The 25,347-nt window shown below is 39.4% G+C and overlaps 1 protein-coding gene across 1 annotated transcript in view; it reads right to left on the bottom strand.

The window, feature by feature from the left end:
• LOC140910365 (protocadherin Fat 4) overlaps positions 1–25,347 on the bottom strand; it is a 222,123-nt gene that overhangs the window by 3,904 nt on the left and 192,872 nt on the right. Inside the window, exons 11-16 of the mRNA XM_073341085.1 lie at positions 23,975–24,282; positions 19,331–19,416; positions 17,119–17,298; positions 14,943–15,067; positions 13,762–13,979; positions 4,540–4,801 (exon numbers count right to left, since the gene is read on the bottom strand). Coding sequence (XP_073197186.1) covers positions 4,540–4,801; positions 13,762–13,979; positions 14,943–15,067; positions 17,119–17,298; positions 19,331–19,416; positions 23,975–24,282 — 1,179 coding nt within the window. The remainder of the gene's footprint in view (positions 1–4,539; positions 4,802–13,761; positions 13,980–14,942; positions 15,068–17,118; positions 17,299–19,330; positions 19,417–23,974; positions 24,283–25,347) is intronic.

Raw genomic sequence — 25,347 nt, 5'->3', positions numbered from 1 at the left:
GTTAAATAAAGAAGGATCATTCTAAAGAACTTCTAGCACAACATTTACTAGACACTGTTAATGGTATTTTTTAAAAATAAATATTTTTCCCATACTGTATACAGAGTGATGGAAGATAATGACAAGCAAGCAGTTAAATAATTTATCTGAACATTATTCTCTTTGAATAGTCACTTTATAAATGATTTCAAAACATCTTGCAAAAGGCTTTTTTTAAAGTCTGCTAAATAAGGCGTTTGAGAGAGCTTGAGGTTTTATTAATACAAGTTCAAAACCCCAGGTTAACAAAAACATGCTTAGGTCAAAATTTTCAAACCTGCATCCCAACTGTAGGCATCTCGTACTGAAATACATGGCCTTTTTTTTTTCAGAAGCACAGAAAAACACTGATCATCCCACAGCCCCCAGTGCCTCCAGTATGTCGGAAAAATCAGGCCACTTTTATGTAGGTGCCTAAATATGGAGGTGTAGGCACCCAAGTTTGAATATCTGAATTCAGTTTTTAAATGTAAAATAAACATACATTGTATAGCACAAGACCCATTTTTGGCTTGGAAATCATCTGCTGCAAGCTTTTTAGCTTGGAAATAAAGCTCACACCAAGAGAAAAAAAAGCTTCAGATTAAAAAAGGCATTTGCAAACATACACATTTCTGTCATCTGGTGACAAGATTAGATGTGAGCTTCGAAATAGAAATGAATATTTTTGTGACTGTCACCTGAGTCTCTAAACTGTGCTGTGACCCTTCGAGATGCTGTTTAAGGGTTACATTTTCAGATCTTTATTCTAATTTTGCTTTTCATGGAAACAGAATTATTATGCTAAAATACTGAGTAATCAATGAGTGACTGAATTTAGGAGAATCATACATTTTCTTCCCATATAACTTCTAAGTTCACCAAATCCATTATCAGATTACAGATCCCTTTAATTAAAGAGATGGTTATGCAATTGGGACTCCTATGTCCAATGACTTTATATGGAAACCATCCATAATCTTGCCAGGAATGCATATATGCCAAAACACTAGACTGAAATCAAATTTATAAATTCACTCCCTGGTAAAAAATATGCATGAGCATAGTTCAGACAATCAGTATTTAAAGTCCCCAAAAGGAATTTCAACATGTGTTCACTCTACAGCCTTAATTTATGACAGAGGTTATTCCTAAAGCCACACATCTTCATGTCATCCAAGATCTCAAACCTTCTTTTCCCTCTGACTTTTCCCTTATCTCTAAATCTGCCTATCACCCTTACCTTGACCCTGGCTTTGCTGAAGTCCTGATTCATGGCTTAACAAATTCATGGCTTGTCTAATGCAATTAATTTTTTCTGTAGTCTTTTTAATGTCCCACTCTTTAGACTATAAATATTCCACTGTGCTATAGCCAGAGTCCTCACCTCTATTGCTTTAGGAAGCAGGATGTTCATGGCTTCATGCCTCTGAATCTAACAGGTTTGGGTCTAACACCATCTCTTAACTATGACCCAGGTTTTCAGAATTGTGAAAGCAGGTAGGGCTATATTATCCCTGGTTGTTGTGTCTTCAAGGGAGCAAATCCTCCCAAGAGCAGAGTAGTGGGATGCAAGTGGTACTCTTCCTCTGTGCACACAGGAGTTCAGGGAGGGATTGTGCTTCCCTGAGACACAGTCCTTTGCAGCAGATCCTTGAGGCAGTGAAGCTTTGTATTGACCTTTACTCCCTGGTATGGCTATTTGAGACAAACCAATCCATAATTTACACATCTAATTACTGTGAATGCACACACAGTTGTTGTAATACACACAGATTATGTGCGTGCAGAAGTCTGAAAATTTGGCTCTGAATATCCGGCTATATACCTATTCTACAACTCCAATATTGGCTGTCTCTCGGTCTCCTCCCTGAAGCTTTCAGAAGTTAGAGGGTGATTGGAGGATAATTCTTTCACTAGTTTCTATCTGGAACTCTCTCCTCAACTCTAAGTCACTGAGGGTTTGTCTACACTGGCACTTCATCGGCAAAACTTTTGTCGTTCAGGGGTGTTAAAGAAATACTCCCCCAAATGACTAATGTTTTACTGGCGAAAAGCACCGGTGTGAACAGCACTTTCTCAGCAGGAGAGACAAAGCCTCTGCTGCTCTCTCCTGCCGAAAAACAGCAGCTACACTGCGTGGTTTTTAACGACACGTAGGGTGACCAGACAGCAAATGTGAGAAATCAGGACAGGGAGTGGGGGGTAAAGGAGCCTATATAAGAAAAAGAGCCAAAAACTGGGACTGTCCCTATAAAATCAGGATATCTGGTCACCTTAGTGACACGGCTGTAGTGTAGCCATAGCCTGAGTCACAGCAAAACTTAATATCTCACTTTAAAACCTTCCTTTTCTCCTTAGGATTGATTGTCTCTAGAACGCATTGTTGTGATGGCTTGTTTGCAGGAAGCTATTCAAAATAAATTGCATCTTACAGAATATAATAAAAATGCTTGAGAAAGAAGTAAAAAAATATGAGTGCCAATCGAACGATGAAATATAGCAGTTTTAAATTACAAACAATAAAAGAGGAGTAAACATTTCATTCATTACTGATGTCTGAGAAAGATTCAACAAGTGTAAATATTATCGTTGGAGGTGACAGATTGCAGATATTTATACTAACATCGCTATAAATTGTGGAGGACTCTTTAAAGATGCCTAGCATAGAGATAAATGGTATGAATATTGACTCTGCTATGAAATAGCAGATTTAGTCAAGGCACACTGGATGGCAGGACTGACTTTAGATTTGAAAGGACACTATTTTAAAGACTGTGCACACTCTGATGTCAGAAATGAGAGAGTAGCTGTTTTCAGTGTCAAATATGTTATGATCAGAGATGCGAGTCATATTGTATTAAGGATACTGCCAAGTTTTACACACATGCTCTTCCTATGCCATGGCAGTGATAGGTTTCTTTTGTGAAAGAGCTGTGTTTTCTTTCATCATTGCTCTAATATTCATTTTTGCCTATTTTTATATTTCTGAATAAAGGGGAAATTGAGGATTTAGGTTCAGGTTGGGAACCAAGTAAAATGGAGGATTTGCTTGTTTCATTCCTGGTGGTCTCTTTCTGCCAGACATATGATCTGTAGCAATTGTGATTGTGTCAGGTCTACTTGGGTTTCAGTGCATTATTGGATTTACAATATTAGATTTACAATATTGGACTGCCCCCCATGTATGTTTTTGTCTGCCTCTCCTAGTACTTCAGAAATTTTCAAACATCTGAGTTCACACAGAGTTTTATATCTCCTCTTTGTAAAACTTTGGTAAATCCTACACAATGTAATCCAATATTTAAAAAACATGAAAAAGATTTTGGAGTGTGCATTCCTAATGCAAGCCAGACTGTCAGAATTTGTTTATTTCTCCATCAGTCAATGTGTTAGGAGTTACTGTCCTCATTTTTCTTTATTCCTGCTTTGCTCCAAATTTCTCTATTTTTTAATGCATAGACTGTGGTTTGGTCATAAAACACGTATGTAAAAAAGGATGGGGTCAGATATGGCCTGCATGCAATTTCACATCACATCTTGCATCAACTCACCATGAGTGGAAGTCATTGTTTACATTGGATATTGTCAAAAATGTGAAGTGTTAACTTTCAACAGTCAAATTACTTTATCTGGTGACAATCTTTTGAGTTAGTCAGGTTTTCAATATGAAGACTGATTTTTAAACATATGTCTGCTCTGCCAAGCATACCTCACAGTCTGCAGTTAAAAGTCATGTCTATCTTTTCTTATCACAAGCAGAATATCAGCTAAAAAGTTGACTAGTTCTGTTATCAGAGTCTTATATTGATGCTTTAACTCTCTAAGGGAACTGATTTATTCTCAACAGTTTTACATTGTTCAGTGGGTGTTTCTTATTGCACTTAGTTTCTGTTTCTCAGATGAAGAAAGAGGAGGATTTACTTCTGACAGCAGCATAAAGCAGAAGGAAGTTGGAATTGCAGAAATCATTGTAATCACATTAATGACAGGCCAAATAGTGCAGTTCTTACTAAACCCCAACTGAGGCAAAATTCTCATTTACCTGGGTAAAACATTTGCCTGGATTTGCAAGATTTGGACTAAAGTAAGAATATTTCAACTGATATAAGGAAAATAATAAGATTTATTCACTGTCTCAGATTAAAGAGACACAAAGAGAAATATGGCAATGACATAGGCTGTCATACAGTATTATGCATTTTTGATCCTTCAAAAACTAAACACATTCCTTTGAAAACAAAAACAAATTAAAATACATAATAAAAGGACAAATCTTGCAGTCCTACTCAAGAAAAACTGTCATTGATTTGAAATGGAAGTTTTCCTGACTCAGGGTCTGTAGGATTTGGCCTAGTAATAATCCCTACAATATTTTTTTAAAACATTTAGTAAACGGGACCCCCTACTTGAGGTCACAGGTGTAAATCGACCAGTGTTTCATATCTACATAATTCACTCCTGTCAGGATGATGTTTTTAAAAGATATATACATATGTGTATGTGCATTCTCTTTTTTACCTGTCTCGGTGCTTCTGGGAGCGTGACTTGGTGGGATTCCTCCCAGAGAAACTGTAAGAACGTTAAGTCCTCCAAAGTCTTGTGTGACAAGGAGAATCTCTCTGCTGTAGATCTTGTCAATGGATAGAACAGTGGCAGATCCGTTCTTTTCAATAAGGAGGGAATGCCATTGACCATCTGCAGTGTAAACTTCAGGAATATTCCTCTCCACTTTCCCAGCAACTCCAGCATCAGATGTGTAATGCACTTTGCCACTCTTTATCTATAAAGACATTGGGAAAAGGCAAATGGTATATTATTAAAATTACAACAATGCACCACAAATAAAACACAATGGCTCAGGGTACCGTTTGATCATTATAACCCAAATCATTTAACTGTTATAAAGGAAGGGGGAAAAAGCAATGACCATTTTAGTCACACAAATAAATGCCCCTAATGTATGAAGCCACCTGAATTTGCCTTCAGTGAGATTCCACATTTTTTTTCTTTTAAAACCAAATTATTTTGCATTAATATACAGAGAATATACATGATATGGGCACTACATAAAGTCATCATTTCTGGTACAAAGTAAGATAATTGGATATAGTCAATAGTATCTTATATGTTCTTGTTGAAAAATTCAAAATGGTGAACAATTTTTCCTTGAAAAAATGTTTGTCTTTGCCAAACTGATTGGTGTCTGACTGATATTCCCTTAGAAGTTCACGGATCAAATGCTCTAAGGTCCATTGAACAAAACATGTTTTTGCGCAAGCATTTCCAAGTGCTTCTTTTTATTATAAGTGTCTGTTTTCAGAACAGACAGACACTTCCCTTGCCCCAAAGAGCATGCATCTAGTTTTCATTTTGACAGCAAGTAAGAGTAACAGTCAGCTAGGAGCAGAAGGGATGAGGAAAAAGCAACAAAATCATCTGATTACTCAGTTTAGACACATGCATAACAAGATGGTTCAATTTTCCTTGTCTCACTCGAAGCAAGCACTCGAAGAAGTATAGACACTGATAGCATTTGTGAAGTTCCGTAAACATAATACAGTTATTTCCATGAAGAATAAAGTTACCCAATCAGAAGTGTGAGGTGAAGCACTGGGTAGCATGATGCTACTGCTCTAGTTTCTAGAAACTGTTAAGCACACGAGTGTTCTATCTTCATGAAAGAAATAATGCATGATGCAGGCTGAAGAGTTTGGGTCTTACAGATTAGATCCTCATCACAGCTGTCAGAACATGCACATGTCTTGGCAGCAGTTTGAAATGAATGACTGCTCAAAGGACTAGAACGTATCCAGCATATTTTGCCACTTGGGTCAAGTTCATTTTCTAGATATACCTGATAAGTCTGATAGATAAGTCTGATAGTTAATGGATACCTTTTTAGAAAACTTCACAGCAAATCAGAGTATCAGAAAATGTTTGATTTAGAATGTCTTTAATAAAGCTCTGCAAAAATAGAAAGGGTGCTTTTGTCTTTGCAAACCCAGGTGGCATATGTCTGAACTACCCCTCAATATAAAAAGAATCCCACATTTGGAATGTCAGCCACATAGACTGTAATAACGAAACCAACACCATTTGCTAGATTCAAAAGTATTCTTAAAAAACTTCATTAGAATGAATATGTGTTTTTTACATGATGTGAAGTTTTGCACTCTGCTATATTTCAATTAGTTCTTAACTTTTGTTATTTGGTCTTTTAAAGATGAAGTGGAATGGAGACCGAAGAGTTTGCCTTTTATTTGTCGATTATGCAAAAAGAAAAAAAATCATATGACCCAACATTTTCAATGCCCACTGAAATACTAAACCCCAGAACTGTAATTTTTAATGCCACATTACATAATTCTTCTACCTGCCAACAACCAATACATTCCCTAGTGATTTATTACCCTTAAGGACTGTTTATTTTTCTTTAAAATTCCATGTGGCCAATGGTAACAGACACATAAATAACATAATACTGGCATATAGAAAATATAAAATTTCCAGTGACAAGGCTGGATTGTGACTTCTTCAATCTGGAAAAAGGAATGTGGCTCCTAGTTCCTTGAACCACACCATATTTCTAAACTCAAAACAAATGGTTTGTGCTGATAACACTCTGAACGATCCCATTTCTGGGTTTTATTTAAATGGTAATGAGACTGGCAAATGAGCTATAAAGAAAAGCATGAACCGCTAAGCAAAAACAAACAGAATCCAAAAGATGATCATCTAGATGCACTGTTAATAGCCTAAGAGTTCCCTTTACTGAACAAACAGCTTTTTATTCTTTTACATCTATGTATTTTGCTCTATGATTCTTTCCTTTTTTAGTTGCAGTGATGATTTGTGGGAAAGATTCGTGAACAAAAGAGTGCAGTTCTGGCATGACAACCTGGTGATGGTATATGCCCTCCAATTCACTCAGAGTGATGAGGCCAGTGAGATATCTGCCCTGAAGCGTTTAACTTATAATATTTGTTTTACTGCAAACATGTGCCCACGATTGAAAACAGCATAGCCAAGACTTTGTCTTGATTACAGGTGGACAGAAATTGAGACTTGGCAAACAAGGAACCTGACGAGATGCAGCTGGCCCTTTGGAACCATGGCTCATGACTGCTCTTGGTTTAATGCAGAGATCTGTAGCACCTAAGACATATGTTGGGGTTTCAGGGGATTGAATCAATTTCAGAGGAGGGAAAGTGTGCCTATGATTTGGCCCATTCTTGAAGATCAGGTACTGTCACTATTGCATGGTGGGCTGGCATAATCAACCATTGCCGCTCGCTTATCAGACATGGTATTTTCCTGCAGGACAAAAGGTTACCCAGATCCTGCAGTGGGTTTTTGGTTAGGACGTTGTTAGTGGTCTGGCTTCAATCCAAAGGCCTTAGGGAGGATCCCCAATGACCCACCAGTATAGAGATTCTTTGAGTTTGAGTTCTTCATCAGATATGCCAGTGCGGCCAGCCAGTGTCCTTGTTAAATGCTGCATTCCTGATGGTATTTTTGGAGCATTTAGAGTCAGTGAATGATGCCTGGGTCATTAAGGGATACTTTTGGTAGGGCTTTGGAGTTTAGGGACATAAAGTGAGGGGAGCAATAGGTCATCTGGACTGTGAGGATGTCAAAAACAGATCAGGGAGAGCAAGGTGCGTCCAGAGAGCTGCAAGAGAATGGTGAGGCAGGGATTAGCCCAGTCATGGTATTAAGGGCTTACACAGTAGTTGCCTGGGGATAGGCATCTCTTTCTTCAGTGTGAGAGGAGACACTTCACAAAATTCCAGCTTGTAGCAGTCTTGAGAATGGGGCCTACAATGATGGGATTCCTACTAGTGCATTTGGCTCACGCTCATTCAAGATTGGAGCAGTGACATCTGCGACCCAACAGTAGGGTGACCATATTTCCTTATGCTGAATACGAGGCACCTGGTAAAATTATTCATATTCAAGCAAGTCCAACAGCAATCAATCAGAACTATGCAGTACAAACGTCCAAATTAACATCAAGTTGACTGAGTCCCTCTTAAAAAGAAATACTGTGTAGTTGGATTCTTTTTATTTACCTTATCTTTAAGACTTTAGGGTTCACATGGGGAGGGGCCACACACACACACAAACACACACGAGAGGTGACACATCCACACTTCCATAGATCTCTCTCACACGGGGGAATGGGGGGAGAAAACCGTCAACCCAACCCTCCCTGCCCGGCAATATCTGTCCTCCATGCCTGGCTGGGCTCCCGGGACAGACTTGCCTCTCATGGTACCTGGCGCCGCATGTTCCCGAGGCAACACATGCCCCCCTCCCCATTTTTCTGCGAGAATGTGGACAGCAGTAGCCTTTAGGCACTGTGTGGGTGAGTGAAGGGACAGGAGCTGCTTCCAGTTACAGTGGAGGGTAGGGAGGATGACCTGGCCCGTGACTTTGCAGAGTTCATCTCTTCTCTCCTAATCCTCGCTCCCCTGTGGCTGGAAACAGCTTGTCCCTTCCTGCCCGCACAGTGTTGAAAGGCCATTAACACTTCCGGGCTGCTGCTGGCCATGGACATAACCCAGCCGCCTTCTGACCCCTGGCTACAGCATGGGCAGGAATGGGGTAAGCCCTAAGGATGAATTGTGCACCACAACCCAGGAACCCTCACTGCAGGGGCTTCAGCGAACCTGGCCAAAGAGGTGGCTTAGCAGAGAAGGGAGTCTAGGGGATGGAGCAGCCCCGTGCTCCCAGGGGGCAGGACCCAGGGCAGTGTGTGTGTGGGGGAGGTGAAGAGGGTGCTTCTGTGGAGCCTGCACGGTCAGGGCACAAACAGGCTGGAAATCACTTCCTCCCACCACTCCAGAGCTTAGCTGAGGGCCAGAGAGGCTTCCCCGTGCCAACACTGTACGGGGCTCTGGCACTCAAGGGCTCCGCTCCTCCTGGCCAGTGCACCGGGCTGGAGGGTCTTGAGCTTTCCCAAGGCACTGGCCCAGCCAGAGGCAGTGGGGGAAGAAAGGAGCCTGCCGGCCAGGCTGTTGGTGAACTGAGCACTCTGACCAGGGGCTGGTTCTCTGTACAGCGCTGGGAGTGGGACGCGTCCCACCAGGCGGGATATGGAGGAGCAGCGGGGCTCGGGGAGGGGCAAAGGGGCAAAGTAGAGAGAGGACAGCGAGTGGGAGAGCACATAAATGGCCAATGCATGGGCAGCAGAGGCGACACATAACCAGCTGCCGCCTGGCACCTGCCTGCACTCACCAGCCACCGCAGCTCGCAGCCAGTGCCAGCTTGAAATGGGATGGAGGGCAGGGCCCTGCTGGCCCAAGATCCAGCACGTAGAGGGGGGCTGTGCTGACAGACCAGCAGGAGGATCAGCCGGTCCCATGTGCTTCAGCTTTGCCCCACCACCAGCCTCGCACACCCACCCCCATCGTCAGCCGCTGGTCCCTCCTCTCACCACTAGTCGGCGAGCAGCTGGCAAGCAGGGATCCAGCCAGCAACAGGACCTGTCAGTACTGATGTGGGGAGACAGAAAATATGGGACAATTTGCCCATTTTTAAGAAAAAGTCAAGACACCTGCAGGAGGGCTTAAATACGGGACTGTGCTTTAAAAACAGGGCGTCTGGTCACCCTACCTAACAGGGAATAGGGGACGGACAGGTACAGGCAGTTGGTTGTTGGCATTCAACTGCACACAAGATGTACATGCAGCCCCTGGTTGAGAATCAGAGTTCAATGGTGTGAATGGCTAGTTTTACTTTTTAAGCCAATTTTCAGGAACAAGGAATGGGGTTTTGTTTTGGCATGGCATTTCACCTCTTATACTCTTTGGCAGTCACAAGCAGCCACTAGACATGAATTCTGTGCATAAAGAGAAAACAATTTGGGATTTTATAGGTGGGCTGACTTAATCATGAAGGTTAAGAGAGATTTAAGGCAGGTCAAGGACCTCTTGGGGGGGGGGGAGGGAGAAATACTACAGCAGAGGATATGGGAGTGGCACCACAGGTTGACAACAGCTGAAGGTATGTAAAGTGGGAAGTCAGGGACCAGGCATATTTTTAACCACTGTTAAGGAAGGAATTGTTAACTATCTGGGAACCTGGTTGGGTGGTGGAGTGGAGGCAGCCAAATGAATTGCTAGATCCTCATTTTGGCAGGTGTCTGATGCAGGTACTCATTCCATAGGTCTAGTTCCCAGATGAACCAGAATTGGAAGTGGAACTAGAGCGAGGAATGCCCTAAAGAAGCTGCAGAACAGGGGTTGCAGATCCTAACATCTGGTATGAGGACACAACCCACTCTCCTTGCCTCATTATCCTCATACAGAGGAGCAAGGCTGAGTCCCAGCAATGGGATGCGACCAGATTTGGAGGGCTGATGGCAGCTTTCAAATAGGTGGAAATGATTAAGGAAGGAACAATGACCTGCACTGTATGATTCATTGCTGGATACTTCCCAGATGAGTTAACAAAGTCAATTAAACCACATCTCTCGCATCTTGTCTTTCTTCCTGCACATCTGGGATAAAGGACCATAATGATCATTTGATCTCTGGTATGATACAGGCTATACAATTTCACCTAGTAACTGCTGCATTTATCCCATCATTTCTGACTGAGCTAGAACAGATCTTGTAGGAAGACAACAAATCTTAATGTATAGACTTCAAGTGATGGAGAATCCATCATATCCCTTTATAAATTGCTTCAGTGATTAATTACCCAAACTGTTCCCCCTCCCATTTTTACTTATTTCCAGTATGAATTTGTCTAGCTTCAGCTTTGAGCCACTGGATCTTATTATGCCTTCATCTCCTACATCAAAGAGCCCTCTGAGTCACAAAGAGAAACCTAATTATGAAAGTTCACCGAATTCTCCAACTTTTGTCTAAACGAAAATACTTGCAATCTTGATGGTCCTGATTCATCACTGTGTTACTCCAGTTTTATCCTGTTGTAGTTCCATTTAAATCAGTGAGTTGTAATGGGTAAAATGGAGTAAAGCAGGTGTGATTTAGGTACTGTAGCTTATTTATAACATGTTCTAGTATTGAAACATTCAGATTTTTACCACTTTTCCATATGCTTAATATCTTACCGCTCAAATATGTTAACAAGCCACACAAATCAAGTAACCAAATAATTTTGAAGGTGGGCCAAAATATTCAGACTCAGATTACAAAAATTAAGCACTCAAATAAGTGGCGTGACTTTCAGAAGTGCTGAGAATTCACAACTCTCAGTGAAGTCAATGGGCCTCTAAACTCAGGCCGACAAGATTGATAATTTTGGCCACGGTACATAGGGCATCATACTACCAGAAGGAAGAGCTGGATTTATGATTTGATCTCAAGCTCTGACTTTTCCACACTGAGAAAAGCAAGGCCTGATAATATTATAGAGACGATCCTCAGACTGCATTTTCATGAAGGGGTTCTGAAAATCTCTAATTGCCCTGGACAGGCAGGAAGACAGACAAGATACAAGGAATGTGGTTTAATGAGAATGCAACTTTATTAACTCATCTGGGAACTATCCAGCAATAAATCATATAAGGCAGGTCATCATTCCTCCCCTAATCTGTTCCACTTGTTAGAAGGCCCCCCTCTCACCCTTCCACAGCTGGTCCCCAGCCTCTGGCTGGGAACTCACCACCCTCCCTTCATATGAGGATTGAAGGACTAGGAAAGGGGTTTTTCTCCCCACTGTACTAGACATTGGGAGCCCCAACCCTATTCCTCAGCTTCTTTAGGCGATGACTTCCCCTAAACTTCCAATTCCAGTTTGTCAGGGAACTGATAAACCATCGGATGGTGCCTACACTGGGCACCTGCCAAGTTGTGAAAACCTGAATCATACCTATGGTCCTATCCATCAGGTCCCTGGGCTGCTGTGGGAAGAAAAAAAAAAGCCTCCACCCCACCCTGATCAATCTGCTAATGAGGGAAAAATTCCTTTCCAGTCTCCAAAAGGCAACTAGCACCATATGTATAAAACAGACCCGCAAAAACAAAAACCCAAACCCTGCCCCCCCCCAAAAAAACCCCAGTCAACCCCCTACCCCAAACAAATAAACAAAGAACAGCCCTACACTAATCCCAGGGATGGAAGAGTAGATCTGCTGGTCAGTAGTGGTGCGTAGGCTTGTATGTCCTCCCCTCTGTTGCACAGGAGACTATGGACTTCCACAGAACTCCTGGCCTTACTCACTCTCAGCTACATCCTCCTTCTCCCCTCTACAAGGAAGCCAGCTCTCACAAGAGGGAGAAGGGCTGGTGAGGGGGGGGGGAACCCCCTTTGAAGGGGACATAGCTCTTTTCCGCCTATAGCTTCAGATGATGACCCCCATCTCTGAAGCTGCTGGGGTGCATTGTTGCTGCCTGCACCCATGCTGTAGCTTCACCACTGCTAAAAATGATGGGCGTCCTAGTGTAAACAAGCCGCTAGCACTTTAACCACCAAAGCCTACTTTGTCTTTTTTTATCATGCTTACGAAGGTTGCCTGCCAAATTTCCACTGTAGGCAAAATTTAAGCATTGTATTTATTCCCATCAAGTTATTCTTCACTAGGCCAAGTTTGCAGAATTGAAAACAAGATCTCCTCAGATGTTATGAATCAAGGGGCACAACTTGCAGCTAGGGATGCATAAAATATGGCTCTTGACTACTGCTCTCTTTCTGTACATATAGGGTGAGGGCAAAGTAACTACCTGCAGCTTTTCATTGTTAGGCAACAAAAAGCTATCAATTTTTATTCATCTAACAAGGAAAATGCAAATAAAAATAAATATATTTTAATGAATTTGGTTTTATACAATAATGCTGTACAATTATATGCAAATAAAGTACTGATTATGGGGTTTTTGGAAGTTGATAATGCAGTCCTTTTTGTCAGAAAAGTTGTGAACTCCTGGTAGGAATGGAAACCAGGCAAGCAGACAATATCCATGCTGGCTCAGGAACAGAAAATGTGGTCTTATGTAGGAGTTACTCTAAATGTTGGGGAAAAAATTGAAAGAATTCCAGTAGTCAAGGAAACTTGGAGCTTGCATCTATCCAATAAAGAGGTTTGCCAACATCACTGCTGTACTCATTTAGAATTATGACTAAGTGGATTGAGTCATAGCCAGGGACTGAACCCATCAGTTTCTCTTGAGAAAGGTAACTTATTTAGGGCTAAACACTTGGAAAAAACTGCATGGAGCTTAAAGCACTGATTTAGCGGCACATCTCAGAATCATGTAACGTTTGCCTTTTTAACATCTCCATTCTGGTGAAGAAGATAAACTCCCAAGAAGAGTGACTTTATGGATATGAAATAAGATTGTCTGGTGTGTATTGTGTTAGTATGAATTCATGAAAACTTGTTGGCTTGTGTTTGGTAGTCTGACAGGGTGGTGGGGGAGTGTCTGAAGAAACAACATAAAATGCCAATAGGAAAAAGGTTTGCACACTAGAATGCAACTTAATAGTGTTAACAAATATGGCAACAAATATGTTCACGCTGGCCTTAAAGTAGACATTACTTGGAGTCTAGACAAAACTGATTAGAAACAAAACCACTAAGACCTTCTGATATCTTGGAAAATAATGAAAGAATCGTTGAGAAGATGAAAGATACTGGAATAGCGCCTTGCAGTAGTCAAAGCTGTAATATTTTATAAAGAAAAAGACAAGGGAAACAGAAGAGGTGATTTAGATCACTACACAGCAGGCAGTCCAATCAAATCAAGTCAGCATTAGCTTTAATCCTACCTTCACAGTAGTGTAATTGCTGCTTTCCTGGATATGAATTAAAATTCCATTCTCATGCCTTGTCCTGAATTTCACTTCCAAATGGTTCACACTCAGAGGCTCCAAAATGGCACCTTTAGTGCCATATTTCATCATGTACTCTCGTTTCTTATTCCGGCTCATGTGGTAGTCAAGGCGTCCTTTGCCTTCTAATGATAAGGCAGTATCGGCAGTAATATCTAGGACAAATATAGGAGGAAGCGTTGAGTATGCTTTATCTAATACTTTTGTTGGGGTAAAGTAGGTGGGAAGAAATAGGAGTGTGTGAAGCCTTGGCTTCAACCGTATACTCTTTGGCCACTGCAGCTGAGCCAGCAGTGTTGTGTGAGTGTGAATGAGACAGAGAGAGAGTGAGTGAGTTATCTTACTGCTAGTATAGAGCAGGAATAAAGTAAGACACCCTGGGATCAAGGAAAACAAGGAAGGAATTTTGGCTCTGTGAGCTACAATTCTTTCTTGTTATACCCCTGTTTCCCTTTGCTCCGGACAGTGTCCTTGGGATAAAACTAAACTGTATGCTCTTCAGGGCAGGAACAATGTTCCATTTGTTTTGTAAAATACCTAGCACACTTTAGGTTGGTATAAAATAATATATAATATTAATTACACCGCAAAAGCCTCAAAATCCTACCAGAGATGCAGCAAAACTCTTGTAAGCTAGTACGACAGCACCATATAAATAATCAATACAATAATGGAATATGTAAGAAAACAGAGCAGGTTGACATGAACAGAATGAAATGGTTTTCACAGAGCAATCACAAAAATATATTAAATCTGAATACAAATTAATTAACTTGCTATATTATGCAATCCTAGCTATATTATGTAGAGCCATTTGTTTGCAAATTAATAATTGTAGACATAATTATGGTCTTTTTGAAAAAATATGGTCTTGTTTGTATTTATATATGTGTTTTCTTATTTGAACTTCTTTTCCCTACCATATTCAAAGTGACGATAGGGCAAAAAGTCAATGTGTCACTTTTGTTCACAATTATTGTAACAGTGAATGCAAGCATGACATGTTTTCATCATTTAACAACAGTTAATTGCATCTAAACATAAAACCCAATTGCACTTGATTAAACTGTGTGATTAACTGTAGATTAAACAGAAGGATAATTAAGCCTTCTACATACATTTTTCACAGTGTTTCCCAGTCAATCCATCTTTGCAATGACATTGCTGCCATGACCAGTAATCAACACAGGTGCCACCGTGTTGGCAAGGGCTAATTGCACAAGCTCCTTCTAATCTAGGGCATCTAAAACAAATCAAAAGAGTAGTCACTGGAGTATGTACTTTAAACAAACAAAATAAGCCTTTGGATGGAGTCACATATGTTTAAGTGATACCACCCCTTCCTCCCCAACCCACAAGGATGAATTGTTTAAAGTCTCTTGTAAAGTAGTAAAAAGTAATAGTGGCAAGTTCTCTGGACTGAAGAAATCTGATATATCGAAACAGTTTCCAGTTTTCAGTGCCAAGTTGTTACAGTATTAGGAAAAGAGAGAGGACTTTAGAGGGAACTAGGAGGAAAAACAAAAACTCTGTCTTATATGCCTACACATTAGATATTAACTTGTATAATTTTCAAATAATATTCATATGCATACATATCAGTGTTTGTGTATGTCTTAAAAAACAACAGTCTTCTCAAAGACTACTGTACTCAAACATGTACAATATCTTTATGGCAGTCTTACATTTGGGTTACACAATAAAAATAATGAAAATGATCATCTTTCATTTTATGACTCCAAGTTGTACTCTGGTCTTTCACTCAACCTCCTTTCAGTCACATTCTTTGTCTACACATATACTTGGTCTAACAATGTAATACAAAAAAGATCTGTAATATTCCTACTGTACATATAATCTGAAACAGGAATGGGGAAGGGAACTACCATGTAATAAACTTGAATTGAAAGTAGTATTTTTAGATATAAATGAGTAATGTAGTCTGAATCTTTGCCTAAGACAGAGACTGTTAAAATTAGTTGAGAGGTTTTCAGAACTGGTGCAAAATTACTGTTGAAGTTTATGGTCTGTGAAGAAGGTTACATGGCTAAAATTTTAAGCAGATGCATACATTGTAGAGCAGGGATCGGCAATCTTTGGCACGCGGCCCATCAGGGAAATCCGCTGGTTGGCTGGGACAGTTTGTTTACCTGCAGTGCCTGCAGGTTTGGCCAATCGCAGCTCCGACTGGCCGCGGTTTGCTGTTCCACGCCAATGGGGGCTGCAGGAAGTGGTGTGCTGGCCGACGCTTCCCACAGCCCCCATTGGCCTGGAACGGTAAACCGTGGCCAATGGGAACTGCGATTGGCCGATCCTGCAGACTCTGCAGGTAAACAAACCGTCCCATGCCGCCAGCGGATTTCCCTGATGCGCCGCGTGTCAAAGGTTGCCAACCCCTGTTGTAGAGGTTTGTCATCATGTAAAGAGTTTGAAGATCCATCAATATTTTCTTAGATAATAACCTTTTTAAAGGAGGAGGGTAGGGTGGTTTTAACTTTGAATCTGTGAAATAAATCTCGAAGGAAGCTTGGAGACATCTTTCATTGTTAAACTGCCCGAGGTACTAAAGGAAAAGTCCTGATTGGCAGGCAGAAGTCTTGGATGGTGAAAGATACAAAATTCAGAGCCAATGTTTTAGTTCGTTGGCATGTCCCAAGATGCTGTTTTCTAGGAGAATGTTATTGAAATTGACATCTTCAGCTACAGAAGCTCAGGAAATCTCGTGCCATAAGAAACAACACAAGCTTGGGAGGTGAAAAGGGGAAAGATGAACTAGCAACTGTGGGCTTGCAAGCCATACTGTTGCTATAACTATAATGTCAAACAGTGAGATGGAAAAATCAATTGATCAGCTAATCAATCATTTCTAAAACAGCACTCACAAAAGGAGATCGTATGGGGGAAATTCAGTGATATTTGACTGGGAAAGTGAGAGAACAGACATTTGGGAAAAAACAAAGAGTCAAGGATAGTGAACCATACCAGTATAGCTAAATCCAGGTAGAATTTACATTTTTTTAAAAGAGCTACTTTATTTCAGACTGCTGGACAACAAAAATAATAAATAGTAGCAGAAATGTACTGTTGCTGCTTTGTGGAAAATTGGAATTAGGTTTCTGCAAACTCTGATTGCTGCATAATATTATTTGCAAATTTAGATTCTTCCTTGGTCCTTTACATTTGATAGTATATTGTATACTCATATTCACAGGCATTTGAATTAATTAACATTTAACTCTCATGTCACTTTCCTTTATTATATATATTATCAGATACTATGTATAGCTGACATACCGATCTAAGATTCCTTGAGCTGCCAAAGCCTGGCTGGGTTCCAGAGGACGTCCATTGACTGCAAACTCCATTATACAACCCACAAAATCATGACTTTCCACCTGTCCTCTCCTTTGAAGTATTGGCTCTAGAGATCTAATGCCACCAACAGTTACCCGATTTGGTTGTACGTCGAGAGTCCTAGAAGAGAAGTAGAAGAATCGGTGCATTAATATCAGCACATAAATTGGTGATAATAGAATAACTCTCATATCTTCTGAGATCCTTCATTTCTACAGTTCAATTTCTACAATTTCTATACTTCATTTTTTACAATCACAGAATTATTGCATACAGTGACCAATCAGCTCTATTTAAAACAACTTCTGAAATAATAATTACAGTGGGCCTAAACCTGAAGTTCTCACTCAGCTTTTACTCAAGCAAATCTCCTTTAACTTGATGGAGATTTTTGCTTGAGTCAGTACTGAATGAAGATTTGCCCTAATGATATTTATAATTGGGGATGATATTTCATTACAGGTTGGAGCACCTATTACAAGGTAATAAACTGCTTTGTTAGTGAGGAAGCCATAGGGCTAAATGAAAAGTGAGCCAGATTAATGGTGAGAAACTAGCAACAATATTAACAATACTTAGAATTAATACAGCACTTTTCATCTTCAAAATGTATTTAAATATTAACTAATTAGTTCTCACAACATTCCTAAAAGGTGAGGTAGGTACAATCCACTTCTTCCCTCCCCCCACACTAAAAGTGAAAACAGAAAATAAAAACAATAAAGATATTTGGAAATTATTCCAAATATATGGAAAAAAACCTGAGAATTGTTACTTAGCCTGAGCACGTAGCAATCAGTTGGGAGATAAGTCTGAGATTGGTGCGATTTCTCATGTGTTCATAAGAAGTGAAAAGTAAAGTTAAACAACAGCAGAGTGAAATTTAGGAGCTCATGTAACCACTGGAATATGAATTTGGGTCTGTATTCCTATATGTATTCAGGTAAATATCATTTTATTTTTGGTAAAAACAAAGGCATAGGAGGCTTTGCTAAGGAAAATTTTTTGCACTAGCCACTGTAGAATTTCAAATACTCTAAGGATAATTAGGCTAGAAACAGGTGGAGTGAGAGGTTGCTGAGCTAAACATAAAACATTTTAAAAAACTGTGGGGTGAACTCCTGACCCCATTGAAGTCAATAGGAGTTTTGCCTCTGACTTCAGTGGTGCCAGGATTTCACCCTATAAGCCTGATTCTGTGACTGCTGCATATGCACATCTTGGCCTGACTGCAATGGAAGTTCCACACACAGAACGACTGCTAAATGGGAACCTAAATTTTAAAGCAAGGCCATTTTAATTCTATAATGAGAGATATTTATCCTGAGACAAAACTCTATTTTAATCATCCTACTTCTGCAATACAGTGAACCCCATCCTGCCCAATAGGAGCATTTAGCCCACAGGCTAAAAACATAAAAACCAGATGGATATTGGTGCAGAATCAGAAATGCTGACTTCACTGTTCCTAAAAGATACATTTTACTTTGCTTAGATTATGACCAGATTCTGTTTATCAGCCAGTCAGAAAATATCTGATTCATGAGTACAGTTTTTTAAAGTCTTTAATGCCTTTATTAGTAAGCAGATTATGACTGGCTAAAATTTTCTTTTACCTTTTAAAGCATCATTGATTCTGACTGTCTGATATTCTGGTTTGATAATTAATTTGGGCTAGATTGTGAATTTTCACTATGGCGAATGAAGGGAAATAAGGACCCCCATTACACCACTTTTCAGGCTGCCCAAAGCTGTATGTCTGCTACTTTTCCCCAGAGTTGGGGACTGGGCAGTGTTGGCTCTACCCCTACCCCTTCAACAGGGCATCAGCCAGTACAACTGAGCTGGACCACAGCAAGAGCAGGGGATGCAGTGTTTTAATTTGCTGTTGCCATATGCCAGCTGAAAATTACTACACCCCAGAACAAGAAGGAAGCAGGGAGGGAGTTCTGCCTCAGGAAAGAATGCCTCCTTAGGCCAGTCCTGCTGTGGTACAGCTTATGCCAACATTCCTTGTACTGGGCTATGCCTAAAGGCACAAGCCCCCCTTCTACTACCTGGTCTGACATAGCAGTTATTCTAAATTTCTCCTATTTGTAACGATTTTTAAATTTTACCTCTTCCACAAAGAGCAAAATGAAATATTCTTTACCAGTCAGTGGAAACAGCCATATTACTAACAGTACAATAGCCTGGTTCCTGATCCTCAGAACAGGAGTCCACCGTCAAGGATGCTGCCTGCAAAGAAACACAAAAATGTGTTTAATATTAGAAGGACTGACTGTCCAATCTCATTTTCACCACCTTAAGACTTGTTTGATTATTAAATACAAAAATATCCAAAGGTTTAGTTAGTCACATTATACCCGATTTTCTTCCCTTGTGCATTCACAAAATTGTACACATGTAAACCTATGCCTACACCTCGCAGGTACGAAGGCTTACATGTGCCCTTCAAGTATTCCAATACCAATGTGGCTATAGCCCTTGCCTCTGCACCTTGAAAACCTAGGTAACACGTGTATCTGCACAGGATTTAAACTATTGAAAGGGTATGCACAACTATGAAAGCAGACATAGGTGTTTGCAGGCCCAGTTGTTTTGCATGCATGTGTGGAAACGAGGCCTGCCTCAAAATTAACCCTTTTACTACTCCTTTTTTTTATTATAACTGAAGTTTCAGGATGCAACCCTCTCTTTTGAAGTCAAACCCAAGTTTACCATATAAATAACACCACAGTGCCTTCTAACTAAGAGTCTCAAAGTATTTTATAGACTCTAATGAACTTAACACTCCACCACCAATGTGAGGCATTTAGTGTTATTATCCCCTTTCACAAATGGGGATACTGAGACAGTTCAGTGACTTGGCCATACAGAAAGTGACTGTATGAGTTAGATAAGGGATATTTTTCCCCCATGACACTGAAGTAACTTTTGGCCATATTGTATTCTGCTATTGATCTTCACATAAAAGTCCCACTAGGCTCAATGTTAGTTCCTTCATGGACTAGACCATGGTATCTAATATATATTTTCAATTTGATTCAAAGTGTGTCTTCTCAAAGCCTGGGGCACAGTACAAACATTATCAGTAAAAAATTGTAATTAACAAACTGGACCAATGTTGAAAACACACCCCTCTCAATCCGCCCATAACGAAGATTCTCCCATAGGCATCATACTTCCCCAGAAAAATAGCTGGGAGAGCATACGGTATACAGATCAGAAATTCACAGACACTACAACAATGGAAAGAAAAATCTCCTTCTTTACTTCCTCCACAGTCATAGCATAAGACCTCTCACACTCTTTCTGCTGCAATTTTTTCAGACAAAGTCAGACTTCCAGTATCAGGACTCTAGCTGTCTTCACACTTCATTTGTTGTAAATCGCTTTGCATACTAAAATGACCAGTGAGGTTGATGTATGGGAAGAGGGCATTTGGGAGCCACCTTATCAATCAGTGACAAAAGATCATTACAATGTGCTACCAAAGTAGCGATCCATGGAGTGGTCTGTCAGTTGTACTCTGAGCATTCTTCCTTCAAGTCATCACAAAAAGGTCTGGTTCCATTAGCCTCCCCAGGTGAATCAATAAAACAGGTAGAGTCAGCAACTTTGTGGGATAATCCAATGGTCACTGTGGAGGCAATGATATCTGGAGATGCTAGATATGGAGAGCCATCTTCTGCACAGACAACCAAGTCACCCAGATCAATCAGTTTTGTGAACTCCAATTTTAAATAAGGTATGACATTATATTTATGACCTCTTCAGTAACACTCTAATCTAATGTCCATAAAATCTGCCAAATGACTCCCACTGATTTTAATGGGAACTCAGTTGGGTCTTCTGACATTTTAATTTTACTCCCAATTTAGCAGAAGGAATACAAAAACGTACCACTTCTCCATTAATAACAGGTGGAATGTATTGCATAACAAAATTGAAGGTTAATTACTCCCTAAGTCAAATTTTCAAAACATAAATGTGATCCTCTAGATGTATATTCAGCTTTCATATTACAGCAAAATGCATGGAAGCAGTTTATGGCAAATTTAAATCAAATGTTACTGCTTGACAACAGTTTGGTCAATATTTATGTTTAGATAACTCTACAGGAGCTGTACAAACACTAAATGCTATTAATGTGTCATTCTTGTGTAATATATTGACTTTTTTTGCTTACAATTAAGTTCATTCACCACTAACATTAATGTCTGATTGAAATTCTTACAAAATCTCCACACTTCATTTCCAAATACACACCATGAACTGAAACATCATACTGAATTCATGGTTCTCAAATTTAAATCACTTACTATAGTATGTCCAAATTATGTATTTCTTTCCTCTATTTTATTTTTAAAAGGAAAGCTTATCTTGCATTTCTTTCCATACATAATGAACAACCTATTCCTCTTGAGAAACATAAGCCAGCAGCGCCTAAGTACATTATATGCTGAGTATAAATGAAACAGTTCATAGAGCACATAAAATTAGCTGGCTAGTTTATATGGTATCATATGTATACATATTTTAAGAGTACATTAACAACAAAAATGAAAGATCAGATTTTGTTTTTACTAAGCTCAATAAATGTAATTTCCACTAATTTACAAAGGTACACATTCTGAAAAGAAGGATGAGCTACAAATCCATCAGAAGGGCTGGATATTTGAGACCATATTTTGCTTGGACCTGAGTTCATACAATTTATTTTCTAACATTAGTCAAATGCTCCTCCTTGTTACTTTAGCATTACTCTACAGTTACCTCTTCAAGTTTTGAGAGTTTCTATCCTGTCACTCTGTAATATCTCAAAACTGACAACTTAATGATTTTACCAGTTTCCGATAAAATCCCATTGCACTGTAGGAAATGACAGATTTGAAATCCTGTAGGGAAGTTATTTTATACATTTTTTGACATGTGGGAGATATTTTTTCCTACAGCAGAAATACTTAAGACAAAAGTGATTCTTTTCACATCTTGTGTTTGTAAACAGCTGACGTGGTTAGAAAAGATTTAAATACAGAAACTATGTATCAGAATCAAGCCTTTCTTGAGGCTTGCTTTTAAATTTTAAGCATACATACACAAAAGGTAATTTTCTAGAAAAATATACCTTTTGTGTATAGTAGAGCTCCTTCTATAGACCAGACTACAGTTTGTTTTTTCTTTCTTGCTTGTTTGTTACACATTTTTAACTTGTGTACCTATAGTTAGGCATATAAATCTTTATTTAAGCATGTATGGTCTGAGTTAATTTAGTTAATAAAATCCGTACTTGGATATCTAAATCAACACCTGTGTGTCTGGTTAAGAATTCATATTTGAAAATTGGGACCTTAATGTGTTAAATATCTAAAATTAATATGTTCCAAGACAAAAATGTATCCACACTGGTGTAAATATCCTTCAGAAAGACATAGAAAATAACATCTCTACCAACACTCATAAAAGAAAAATCAAATTTAGGGGCAAACTATCCACCTCCAGCACAAAGATACATGAAAGTGAAAAAACTGGGTCAGCAACTCTGAGTTGAAAAGAAATGCAGAGTTGCAGGCTCAAGTTCCTCTTGGAGAAAGAAGCCAATGGTAGAGCCTCTCTGCTGTGCAGAATCACAGACCCACAGCACCCAGCTGCTCTTAGGATGCCTGTGTTCTTAGACACCCCGATATTCGAACCTTGAGGCACATTACCCCTGTAATAGCAGCATGGTTGGCTCAGTGGTTGAATTTCTATAGGACCCACACAGTGTCTATGCTGTATCTTTTCAGTAAGGCTCCCTGAGCATGGGAACAGAGTTTAATGATACAGTAGTGCTGTATCCAAGCACCACTGACTTCTTCAGAACGTAATGGTAGGAAAACTAGGGTTCAGAAGGGGCCATGAAGTGTAGAACAGCTGTTCCCTTATTCCCCTACTGCTTCTAGCCTGACATGCAAAACAAAACTTGGAACCCCAACCATGTATTGTACTCATGGACTGACTTTAGTTTCAGGCATGTGGGGAACATTGCTTAGGAGATACTGTTAAGAAAGGAGCACAGAGAAAACACAAAAAGAAAAAAATCCACTGCAAAAAAAACCTGGTAAAAAATGGAAAAGGGCAGAGCACCATGAATAAGACAACCATTTGTACTAGCCTAGATTTTTGGGCAGTTCTTCTGTCCCTGATTCATTGCATAGGCTTCTTTTCAACTAAAAGATGTTTGTTTTAAAAATCATGAAACCTTTGAAAAAATACATGGGTTTAAATGATAGAAGAAGAAAAAAAAAGACTGGAAGCAGGACAAGTTTTGTAACATCTCTAAAAGTTTAAGACACTCACAGAACCCAAAGATCCCAAGAAATCTGCTCATCTCTACTGAAGCTATAGTATATAATTGTGAAGCATCTACACTCATTCTCTTAGGGTCCACTGTAGTATCACTAGATAATTAGACTTCACTAATAATCTTCCCATGTCGCTCGACAATTAGTCTTCACTAATAATCTTCCCCACTGTCTGCAGCAGTTAATTAGTCTTCTGGATAGCTCTTTAGCTCATTGAGTATTTTTGTTCCCGTTTTTTCAAATTCAGATTTTTTTTTTATTCTGAGAAAACCATTATAATTCTTCAAGCCTTCTGGACAAGATGCAAATTACAGTTTTTTCCCAAAGCTGGAGGTAAAGCTAGCGAATACAGCTTTACCAAGTTTTATATTCGTTTGTGCTTACATGGAAGCCAAAGTGACTTGAAACTGAATGAACGTTTACTTAATTCTCAGTGCAGCATTTCTTACCATTCCAGCCCTCCGGGCAATAACAGTGTGAAACTGGCCATCAGACACTTTCTTCGTTGTGGTAAGTTTATATGTGCCACTGCCAAGGTTGTAGGAGAATCTCAGCCTTTCTTCTGTTATTTCCAGAGCCAGGAATTCTGCCCGTTCTCCAGTCTGGTTGTCATAGTTATACAGCATTAAGGCATTACTTTTGATGGTTGCAAACTTTATATAAATATAATTGTTGTTTGGATCCATAGTGGGAAATTCCATATAGGACAACTCTTCAAATCCGTAACTATTCAATTCACAATGATTTCCAAAGACACCTATAAAAAGAAAAATTTGTCTGTTATCAAATTGTTTTTACCCCATTTAATCAAAGTGTAGGACATAAAGCACGTAGTTCAGTGCTTTTAGATTGTTTATGACATGAGTTTCTTAAAAGCACCTTAAAAAGCCATAAATAAAAACATATACATCTTGGACAAAAAACAGTTATTGCCCAAAGTGTTATTTGTTAAAGTACCTACATTCCAAAACAAAAAATGAAGTATAGACAACTGGATAAAAAGCAAAGCATACTGTTGTTAACTTCTAGAGGGGGTTTGAAAAAAACTTTTGAGTTGAGATTGTGTCAAATATAGGTATCAATGGACATAATGTATTTTAATCCAGATATGGGGATGTATTTGTTACTGAACATAGAGATATTGATGTTCACTTTCCATTCTGTTTCCCATTCCACTTGTACAACCTGAGATTGATTTATAGCTAACTAGCTGATGCAGCTTCATTCTTCTTCTCTCTCCCTCCCACCAACTCTGTGTTTGTATTTATTTGTGCTGGTTCTTTTTCCATTTAGTTTTTTAAATGAATTGTATTGTTACTGCAATGCTGAGCCAAAGAATTTTCCCCACAAATATTTGTGGACTTGTGTCAAATAACGTGACGAGGAATTCAAGCCAAGGTGGAATGCATCTTATTAAATTGTGATTGTTCCATTCCTTCTTGAATTTGGCTATACATTATCTATTAGTCCTTAGTGTTCAAGTCCACAATAAACTTAAAATATACTAAGCCTTGTCTAGGAGGATGTACATATTTTTTCTTTGCTATAATCTGGCTACAAACATCTGAGCCTTCCACTTCTCAGTATTTTATTTAACTGAATATATATGTGCACTCCATACATTTCTTTCCAAATGTCACTGAACTGTGTAATTACTTTTCTTGTTTTCTATCTTAATCTCTAAAAGTTAGATGCATTTATAATGAAATCTGATTATAAATATAGAAACTGAATAACTCTCTGAGAAAAATGATATAATATAGGATAAGCAATTCATTACAAGTGCAAGACAGATGAAAGTTTGCACAACAAACCAGTTAAC

Source organism: Lepidochelys kempii, chromosome 4 (genome assembly GCF_965140265.1).
Source record: "Lepidochelys kempii isolate rLepKem1 chromosome 4, rLepKem1.hap2, whole genome shotgun sequence".
NCBI lineage: Eukaryota > Metazoa > Chordata > Testudines > Cheloniidae > Lepidochelys > Lepidochelys kempii.
This window is presented reverse-complemented; position numbering and strand designations above follow the sequence as displayed.